At 42.7% G+C, this 11096-nt stretch overlaps 1 protein-coding gene across 1 annotated transcript; it reads left to right on the top strand.

Moving 5' to 3' along the window:
* Positions 1-4195: 4195 nt before the first annotated feature.
* Positions 4196-10652, top strand: LOC104371229 (thiamine transporter 2). Its single transcript, XM_086618417.1, has 5 exons — positions 4196-4393; positions 4683-5499; positions 6968-7160; positions 9115-9256; positions 10473-10652. Exons 1-5 carry the CDS (start codon positions 4244-4246, stop codon positions 10650-10652), a joined length of 1482 nt encoding a protein of 493 aa, XP_086474543.1. The 5' UTR covers positions 4196-4243.
* Positions 10653-11096: the final 444 nt, after the last annotated feature.

Genomic DNA, 11096 nt, shown 5'->3' with positions numbered 1-11096 from the left:
TGGCATTTTAAGTACAAACAAGATGGACTAAACAGTATGGAAAGAACAGCTAAAAGATGGTAAAAGAGGATCTGAAAACAGAAAAACAAAACATCAGTCACTTGAAGTTACTTAAATCATTCTTTCTCATTATTACATCACAGGAAAAACAGAATTTGGTGGGTTTTTTTTCAGTGCCAAGAAATTTGACTTAGATTCTTACCTCAGTAAGGCAATGCAAACCCAGAGTAACACTATTCCATTTCACAGACGTTCTCTGCCATTTAGCAAGAGCCCTTGAGAATAAAATCAAATTTAGTTATATACAGTCCCCTCTCAGACAGGCTGTCACCTTCCTATACCTACAGGTTCAGTTAAACATGCAGAACCAAAATAGTCCTGGAATCAGTGTCTGATGACTGGGAAAGGTCCAAAAGGAATTATTACATCTCTTTCAAGCATTAGTTTCATGTACATTACAAAAGCTCACACCAGTACACAGCAGTGTCCCAGGCAGGATTAGATGAATTCACGGGCAACAGGTCAACAAACAAATGATAACGGTGATAGGCAGGGGCAGCCCCTCTAACATCTCTAATCCCATAACTTTCAATGCTGAGGAGTAGGAGGCAAAAAAGTTGCAAAATATGGCCAAGGCTGAAGGCAAAGGACTGGCCTGGCTGGGCAACTCATCTGACCCAGTGGGGAATTTCATATGTTTTTCATATTCATGTATATGTCCCTAAAGTTACGGTGCCATTTTACTGTGTATGAACTAAGAAGCTGCCTTTTCCAGAGCTATTGGATAATTCACTATTATTTTCAATTTTATCATTTTTCTATTGTGTTGGTTACATTCTTAAGTAATTATTGTATCCCTCATTTCAGACCCATATGTTGTAGGACCAGGGTGGGAGTGGATCTAGGTTTGTAGGTACACACTTCTGCAAATCTGTACATTTCAGATAGTATCCTTCACTTCTGAAGATGTCTATAGGGCCACTTCCATCTTCAGTAGGACTGTGAGAACCTGCTTAAGCAAAAGATCTGAGAAACTTGCTAACAAACGACAGTCAAGGAGAAGCAAAGCAGAGTGGTTTACTTTTTGAACCTGCCAGAATAGCATGAAACTCCATGTATTTAAGTGGGGAAACATTTAAATCTTATAACACTGCTATTTGTTCTCCCTCATCTCTGTCATTACCCACCCTACACCTCCATCTTTAATATAGACCAGTTTGAGGCACAGGTGAGTCCCAAGCCACGTACCCTGTCAAATAGATCCAAAATTCTTTTGTGCCAAGCACCAAATCGTAGTTTGGGTCTCAATTTACTGCTGTCTTTGGGTAAGGACAGGCCAGGTTATCTGACTGTTCCTTTAAGGGTGCTGAAGGTGGATGCTGAAAACAAGCCAGCTGGAAATGTTTTCAAAGGAGGTGTCATCAGAGCAAGCTGCAATACCAGAAGAACAGGAAAAGCACAAAAATCCCATAGAGTCCAGTAGCTACAACACACACGGGACAGCCAGAAGAAAGACTGGAAATACTAAAATGGGACCTTTTTCTTGGAAGTGAGAAAGGAAGAGCTCCAGCAGACAAGGTACGATTATATATGAACTTTGGAAAGCAGAAAACCTGCAGTGACAAGGGAAAGAGGGAGGAAAGATGAGAGCAGTCCAGTGGGGAACTGGGGGGCTGCGTCAGGCTGTGTGGGAGAAGAGCTAGCTACTCCAGCACTAACCAGTTCATGGGGGAAACAAGAAACAGAGGGTTATTTTGCTGAAGAATGACACCAAGGCATCCCACCATCTCTCCCAAAGTTTAGAAAAACCTGAATTTATACAAGACAAATTGACCATAAGGGGGGACTGGATGGGAACAAATTGGATCCCTGCCCCTTAAGCACTAGGGTACAGATCTCGTCGTCAGAGGTTTATGGTTATGAATGCAGAAAGGAGCAACTATACCAGCAGCCACCAGAGCTGAGCTGGGGCTGCAGCACAGCCCGTCACCAACGGCAAAGGGCTGGGGTGCCAGGCGGGCGCATGCCCCACTGCGGATGGAGCAGCTCCACCTCCCACTCCCCAAGAGCAGAGCGGGCTGCCCCAGAAAGCCCTCAGCCTACTGCGTTTCCCAGCTCAGCACCCGTGACAGGTTTTTCCTGCACAGCTGCTTAAATCAGGTGGGAAACTTCTTGTTTGACTTATCTGCCAGCCTAATACAGGTGCCTCAAAGAGAAAATCTACAGAACAGAGGCACATGTCTTGCAGAAAACCCCAACAGTGCCTGTGCTGGGACTGGATGGATGCAGTGACCAGGGCACACCTAAAGTTTTTTTGTCCATAGCTCAAACCAGAAATCCCAGCACACGATGGCCCAGCCCCAGCACACAGTGCTGTGGGCAGCATCAGAGGTGCAGCACACAGTGCCCTGCCAGCCCTGGGAATACAGCAGTTTGCCACCCTCACCTCCCAAGGTGCAGGACGTTTTGAAAAGATCCACGAGAGCTGCTGCCTTCGTGTCACGCAGCCTGCCGGGACGAGAGCAAACATGGCAAGACGCGAAACAGCCACGCAGGGAATCTAGGTGGGAAAGGGAAAACATAACATGGCTAATTCACAGAGCAAACTGGTACAAGTGTTCTTCATCGCACTGCTAGAGTTGCTCCTCATCCCCCCTCCTCTGCTCAATGCCTTTCTCGGTGCCACATGAGGCAGACATGTGGCATTGGGGTGCTGTAGCACTTCCACGGTTACCGTGTGAAACGAGAGCGAGGGGATGTTGTGGTGAGATCCTGGGCACGGCCAACACCGGTCCTGCCAAAGCCGTGTTCGCAGCAGAAGCAACTGGGCAGGACGGAGGGGCAGAACTGCGGCTTTCCTCGAGCGCACTGACGTCTCCCCTTCCTCCGGCCGCGTTTGCCCTTTGCTGGCGTCATCTCGCCCTCTAGTGGTGCTCACCGCGCCGCCGTCATTGCTGCTGTCACTCCTCTAACGTCAACGGTTTCAGCCATTATGCATAAAAATGAAATCATTAAAATTCCCTATGACATGCACCCATTTCTTAGTGCATCAGGCCGTTAGTAAAGTGTGCTGTCATAATGTGACGTTCGAAAAGACGACACACAATGCCCACTGCCTTATGCATTATATACCACACCCTATAAGGGGATCCTCTGCCCATCCAACCTGGAGTGATGTGGTCAATAGGTACATTAATATTTTTGGCTGTTTTGGAAGAGCTCTTTCTTCAGCTTTTACAAAAAGTTTGAGGAAAAACACTGCCTGCAAAATACTTCATTTTTAAGATCAAAATTTTTGCCTGAGAAGTGCTTTCAGGAAGTAAATAGGTAAAAATGAACAGCAGAGTGATGGAAATCCCAGCTGGCAACAAAGACCCTCCAGAGGGCTCCAAAAGATAAATTTTACACATTTAGATTCCTGATATTGCCTATACCAATGTGAATATGGAGTATAACTTGCTGTTTATTTCCTTTGTGTGCACCCCCATTACACCCATTTTGACTTTTCTTTGGGCTCTGTCCAACAGAGTTGCAAAGTTTAATTTATCCCTTAAGTCTCAGCTAGATACAAGAACAAAAATATCTGCTTCAGTTCATTTTAGTGTGAGCTACTACCTTGAGTGACCACGAATGTTTTTTTATAGCTTGAAAATAAGATGTCTGTATCCAAACTGGACTTCTGACACAGTTAATTCCAGATGAGGACCCAGCTTGATATCCTTTCTGTATTTATTAGCGACACTTGTGTGCTAGGCTCTAGAGTTACCAGCTCTCCATAACAGGAAAGCCACGCACATCTAGGAGGCGAAGGAGAAAAAACAGCAATTGAGAACAAGTTACTTGTCTTTCAACAAGGTGCTTGGCTATGATCAAGTCCTGGTGCCACGCGAAATCTCAGGGCTCAGCTGTCTTCAGAAACTTGTCTAGAAAGGCTTTTCCTGTGGTTAGCTCAGTCAGCGCAGATTGAATGACAGTGTAATTTGTCTCTCAGTTAAAGATCTTCCAAGTCATTCTTTATACACTATCTACAAAGACAGAGAAACAGCAGACAAATGTGAGGAAAAGCTGTTCACTTTGAAGTTATGAAGAAAAATGTTTTCAAACTGCCAACCTCTAAAGAACACTCCTTAGCATTAGAAACTACAAAAAAAAAAAAAAAAAATCAACTACAAGACACCTTTGCGCTTGCGTGGGCACTATCATCCTTTTAACAAACTTCCTCCTCAGCTTTGCTGCAGAGGCCATGGGCTGCTGGAAGCAAGAGAAAAGCAGCACCTGGACTTTTCCCACCCTGATCCTCTGCTTCTATGGCTTCTTCTGCACAATGAAACCATCAGAACCTTTCCTAACACCTTATTTAACAGGACCAGATAAAAACCTGACCATAGATGAGGTATGACTTTACTCTGCCATTTCTTTTATATGGAGCAGCAAAAATAAGTAAAACTTTGTTTAAAGATTTAAACAGGATAAAAGCCAAAAAAAATGCAACTGTAACCAGCTTTGGCAGGTTACAATTTGCAGCAGATGACATAAATAAAATATCCATTTAATGGGTTTAAGATCCATTTTCCCGCTCAACAGTCACATGCCGCTTCAGTGTGGTTACATATTATATTAATTCCTTCAGAGCAAAAACTTCCTTTCCCCAAGAATAACAACACAGAGATTTCCTCTTCTAGGTTACCAACCAGATTTTCCCAGTTTGGACATACTCCTACCTTGCACTCCTTTTCCCAGTCTTCCTGATTACAGACTATGTGCGCTACAAGCCCGTCCTCCTCCTCCAGGGCATCAGCTTCATCGTCACATGGCTCTTGCTCCTCTTCGCAAACGGAGTGGCGGCCATGCAGGTGGTGGAATTCTTCTACGGGATGGTGACAGCCGCCGAGGTCGCCTACTACGCCTACATCTACAGCGTCGTCAGCACCGATCATTATCAGAGAGTGACGAGCTATTGCAGAAGTATCACTCTTGTCGCAGCCACTCTTGCCGCCGTGCTGGGACAGCTGCTCGTTTCCTTAGCAGATGTATCCTACTTTCACCTTAATGCCATTACTCTGGCTTCTGTGTCCCTGGCATTCGTGTGCTCGTTTTTCCTCCCGATGCCTCAGAAGAGTATGTTCTTCCACAGGAAAGATGCCTCAGAAACTCCCCCAGGACCAGATAAAGCTGTGGCTACACTCAGCTCCGACCAGCCATCGAGCTGCCAAGAGGACAAGAGCTCTGTATCTGCTGACAGGCGACCAACACCTGAACAGCAGGTCAACAATGCCAAGCCCCAGAATCACATGCTCAGAGTACTGGTGCAGCTGAGTAAGGACCTGAGGGATTGCTACAGCTCCAGGAAACTTCTGTACTGGTCCCTGTGGTGGGCTCTGGCTACAGCAGGCTTTAACCAGGTCCTGAATTACATCCAAGTGCTGTGGGACTTCAGAGCTCCCTCTTACAGCTCTGCAGTGTACAACGGAGCTGTTGAAGCAATAGCCACTTTTCTGAGTAAGTCCTTCGTGTCTAAGCACCAGTCACAAAGGCACTCTTTAAAGTTTTACTTTAGAACACTTAAAGTGCCATTCCACTGCAGACACTCCAGGAAGCCAGTGTATGCATTGTGCATTCAAGACCTAGTTCTTTGATGTACAAAACTGTTCAAAAGCAAGCTATACTATTTTGCTTTAGGACTGGAATAACCCACTTTATCCTACCAGTATGCAGAGGGTGTACAAGTCATATGGACTTTACATTCAGTTGCTAAATCCATTCAGAAACATTCATGTTTCTTTGGATGAAGTTGTTGGATTGTTCCCCCCCACAACAAGTATTCCACAGTTTCCATAACAATGGTGTCAGCTTACAGTTTTTTGTAAATATTTTACACTAAAGGAACATAATCCTCTCATTAAGATCTTTTTCTAGTGAAGTATTCTTGTGCAGCAGGATGGAAAGAATAATTTTGGTCATTCCAAGATACAGAGATTTGCAGAAAAAAAAAAGGTATTGAATTCATCACGCTTTTGCAGTAGAAGCAGATGCTCACATCACATAAGCAAAGTAATGTTATCGAAAGGTAACACCAGCAGATACCACCCAGACTTGGCAGTGTTTCATATATTCATATTATGTGTAGAGAACTTGCACATGACATTAGGGTGTGATCCACTAGGAAAAATAAATACCTACATCACACCTGATCATTCAAGTTACCCCTTACAGTCATTAAGGAGAAACAGATACTTCTATGATTAAAAATTACGCTTGCCTTGAGGTAGGCAACTAAGTAGCTCAACTGAATCATGAATTAGAAGCACTTAACTCCTGTAGTGTCTACTCCTTGATGAATTCCTCTCTCATGGAATTGCCTATTTCTCCATGTAGAGATGCAGAAGTTTTAAAATTTTATGAGTCCCCTGAGTAGTCAGGTGGCTTACCTTCACAGCAGATGCGTCTTTGTAGCAGGCTCATCAAAAGCCAGTGCCTATCCTTTATCATTTCCCTGAATATACTCACCTGATACCTCACAAAACTCCCTTTTTTGACAACTTATCCCCTTTTATGAGCTGCTCAGAGCGAAACTGTTGTGCTAGAAGGTTTACTAGATTAGCTATAAAGTGAGCCAGGAGAAGCTGGTAGAATTGTTCTTGAGCTCCAAACTGTGTTCTTTATTCTCTCCCTAGAGATACATGCTGGGTACAGACAGCTAAATAATGAATCCTTCTACATAACAGTTTATCCTGTGACATAGGATAAAACAGTAGGAAAGGAATGGCAGAGACCTGATTTATACAGTTGTCTAAAAATGATCAGTCATCTGCACTACCTCAGAAGTAATTAGAAATGCTTTCAAAACACTTCAGAACTATTCTGCTTCATTATTCAGCATTGCCTTTCAGCATGTGAGGGTGGCAAGACTTGGTGATATAGGCTATAGAACAAATATAACATTGATTTTTTTTTTCTCTTTTTCTAGGCTCAATAACATCTTTTGTAGTGCAATATGTGAAAGTTAACTGGGACCTTTTTGGAGAACTGGCTTTAGGCATCTTCTCTGCAATAGATGCTTGTTCTCTATTTCTCATGCACTTCACTACCAACATCTGGGCATGTTACGCCGGCTATCTCATTTTCAAAGCATGCTATATGCTCCTCATAACAATAGCAACGTAAGTATAAAACCTTACAGTGCTGCCATTATGCACAGAATACTAACTGTACTTTAAATTAACTTTGGGCATCCTTCCTTTTACTCAGAGGTGGCTGACACAATGCTAGACATAACTGTTTTGGTAAAGACAAGGACACTTAAATGTCTAGTTATGTTGGGTTTGTTCTTCTAAACAACCGTAAAAGAAAAATTATCGAAAGGACATTGAATGTTTACCTAGGCAGAAATTAAACAAGGTACAAAATATCTTAATTACTAAAGGCAATGGTAACAGCAAAACATATTAGATATTTTCTTCCTTACTGGCATGGAAGATGCAAATTGAACAATAGGGACAAGCATGCCTTGACAATCATGCTTTAAGATCCTCTTATGTCTAGACCACCTTGCAAGAAAATGCAAGAAAAGATTTGGCATAGAGTGCTCCCCAACATAACTTTACACGTGTAATCCTTAATGATATTGTGATGTAAAAAAGGAATAACAGAACATTGGGAGTATATACTCAGACAAGGTCTCTTAGGAGACTAGCTATCCTATTATCAGAAAGAGAAGAATAAAAATAATATAAATAACAAAGATTATATATAACTTGTGTAACAAATATAAAACATTTTTATTACTCCAGTTATCATATTGATTGGAACATCTGAGGCTGAGGCTAACTGTATGAAGCTGAGGCTAACTGTATGAAATTCAACAAGACCAAGTGCCGGGTCCTGTGCTTGGGCCACAACAACCCCCTGCAGCATTACAGGCTTGGGGAAGTGTGGCTGGAAAGCTGCACAGCAGAGAAGGACCTGGGGGTGCTGGTCAACAGCCGATTGAACATGAGCCAGCAGTGTGCCCAAGCAGCCAAGAAAGCCAACGGAATCCTGGCATGTATCAGAAACAGTGTGGCCAGCAGGAGCAGGGAAGTGATTGTCCCCCTGTACTCAGCACTGGTGAGGCCACACCTTGAGTACTGTGTCCACTTTTGGGCCCCTCACTTCAAGAAGGACATTGAGGTTCTGGAGTGGGTTCAGAGAAGAGCAACAAAACTAGTGAAGGGTTTAGAGAACTTGTTCTATGAGGACCGGCTGAGGGAGCTGGGACTGTTTAGTCTGGAGAAGAGGAGGCTCAGGGGGAACTTCATTGCTCTCTACAATTACCTGAAAGGAAGTTGTAGGGAGATGAGGGTCGGTCTCTTCTCCCACATTATGAATGACAGGATGAGAGGGAATGGCCTCAAGTTACGCCAGGGGAAATTTAGGTTAGATATCAGGAAGAATTTCTTTACAGAGAGGGTTGTGAAGTATTGGAACAGGCTTCCCAGGGAGGTGGTAGAGTCCCCATCCCTGGAGGTGTTTAAAAACTGTGTGGATTTGGTGTTGAGCAACATGGTTTAGGGACCCTGACAGTGCAGGGTGAATGGTTGGACTCGATGATCTTAAAGGTCTCTTCCAACCAGATGATTCTATGATCTTTCAACATGCCATACTATTTCATTAAAAATACTGACAAATTTTTATGTCAAAACCCAAAATTATTCAGATACCACTTTAAAAAACTGCTAAAACTGTAATGCATGACAAGATTATGCCTATCTTTAATGTTGCCAAGTGAATCCTTTATTTTCATTTTGGTGTATTGTTAGTACATAATAGTGGATCACAGTAGACTATTTCAACATATTCTACAAAAAAAAAGAGTAAAAGCTTGCACAAAAAAAAACCCCTGCTAACATGGTTTGGAAAAGCAACAAAGACATGTACAAAAACATCAAAGTACACTACAGTTGTCAAGACTTTTTTTTTTTTTTAGAGAAAGCAAGGAAGTAAACAAACAAATTTAGCATCATTTACTCTGTCCTTGATATATCACCTGCATGAATCGTTTCTCTTCATCAACTAAATGGAGAGCAACAGCTTTCCACCTAGTGCGAAGTAACTGACCTGCAAGTCTCACATTAGGTTCCAGATTGCAGTCAATCTGAGCATGGAACGCTATGCCTTGATGTTTGGATTCAACAACTTGGTTGCACTGGTGATTCAGGCCATTCTTACAGTAGTTGTCGTGGATTCAAGAGGCCTGGGACTGGACATAGTGACTCAGGTGAGTGCTATTAACTTACTTCCTATTTACTGCTTAGCAGTAAAAGTTTACCAAGAAAGAAATTACTATGCCAATGGACAACTTAATTCCCTCTTTCTTCTACAGAAATTCAGACGTCTTGCTTTTCCCTTGTGTCAGCCATCATTCTTCCCTTCACTTTTTAGTGCAGCATTTAGGATCACAGATGCTGGGGTTTTTTACTTTTTAGATGCTGGTTTTTTTTTTTACTTTTTAAAGGCAAGTACATCAGAACATAAATAATCAGGCCCTGCTATCTGACCAGCTTTTGCTAATTAATAAGACATTGAGTTCAGGCTAGTCTACATGACCACATGCTGTTAGGGGAGTTCAAGAACTATGAGACACAGCCTGGATTATCAGAGTTATTTCAGCTCAAGTGAAAAGGACTCCTGCCTTCTAATTCCAGCTCAGGAGCAAACCTGGTCTGTATCTCAATGTGAACAATAGAGTTTTCTGTCCATAATTTGGGCACTTAATTTGGGGTGGGATATCCTGTCTCACAACAGTGTCTCTAACTTCAGTCAGCCTAATTCCACTCATGTTGGAGTCAACTGAAACGTACTGACTTCTGCCTTTTCTCAGCTGGGGCAGCTTCCTACTCCCATAGATTTCAAGGAGACAAACTACTCAGATATTCTGCAAAGGGAAGGCAAAAGTTGCTTTAAAAGATTAAAGATTAAATTAAACACTAAAAAATAAAACTTTAAAATTATTAAGGACAGGAGTATGTAGTATTTCATAAATAGGTTTGCCAATGTTTTTGGAAATATTGATACAAAGTCATGGTATGTATACTGAAGACAGAGTGGCGACAGCATCGAAATGCGCAAGTAAGAGCAAAAAAGGACACACTGAGACTCTTCACTTATGTTATTCATGACTATGTGGGTAATGAAGCTACGTCTACATTTTGCACTAATAGAAAGAAATTCTATTGCTAATCTCTCCTCCTCTCTGATGTTTATTGAGAGGCAAAAGGATTGGAAGCAAGGGGTAGTTCTTCATTCCTCAAAATCTGCTGACTGTTGGAAAAGCTAAGATTTAGTTTAATCACAAAGCAAAAACTCGAACATTGAGAAACTGTGCCAGAACACAGGTAAACAAAACAATAGAGCATCTGTCATCTCCAGAAGAAGCAGCGTTTTGCTAATATGTTTTTCATTAATTCTTCTGCCTTTTTTTCTCCCCCTCCCAGTTCTTAATTTATGGAAGCTACTTCGCAGTCGTAGCTGGGATTTTCTTGATCAGAAGCATTTGCATGCTTATCTCAAGCAAATGCCAAAGGAAAATAGCAAGATCTTGCAAAGAGCATCTGAACCATGCTGAACACGAATCAAAAGAGCAGATTGTAACTGGCTATACGACATGGCTGTAGGAGTCAGGCAGACAGGCTCACATGGCCAGGCCATCACAGGAGAAGAGCTCCTACTGCAGCATGCAGGGAACAGCAGCACAAGATGAATGTACAACACAGCCCTGAAGAGCTACGCTGAGTCATTATAGCACGTCGCTACAACATATGCCAGCTAAGAGATCCCCATAACAGCACTGTGCCAAGAAGAAAAGATAAATTGCTTTACATTCTTCTTTACTTACCTAAAAAGAGCTTAACAGCAGTAATTTACACACAAGAACAGAGCAACCACCTTGGCATTCCACCATGCACAAGGGCAGAGATCAGAGCTGACCCTGCCTTGCTTGTTGTAGCTCTTGTATACGGTGTTGGCAAGCTGCTTCCATGCGCATCTGCTTATGCAGGTGGGTGAAGGGTCTATCCGTCTATCCTCCCCTTTGCACATACCTTGCTCTGAACCAAAGA

This window comes from Tauraco erythrolophus, chromosome 11 (genome assembly GCF_009769465.1).
Source record: "Tauraco erythrolophus isolate bTauEry1 chromosome 11, bTauEry1.pri, whole genome shotgun sequence".
In the NCBI taxonomy this organism is placed as follows: Eukaryota; Metazoa; Chordata; class Aves; order Musophagiformes; family Musophagidae; genus Tauraco; species Tauraco erythrolophus.
The sequence above is the reverse complement of the archived record's forward strand: the minus strand, read 5'-3'. Positions and strand labels throughout refer to the sequence as shown.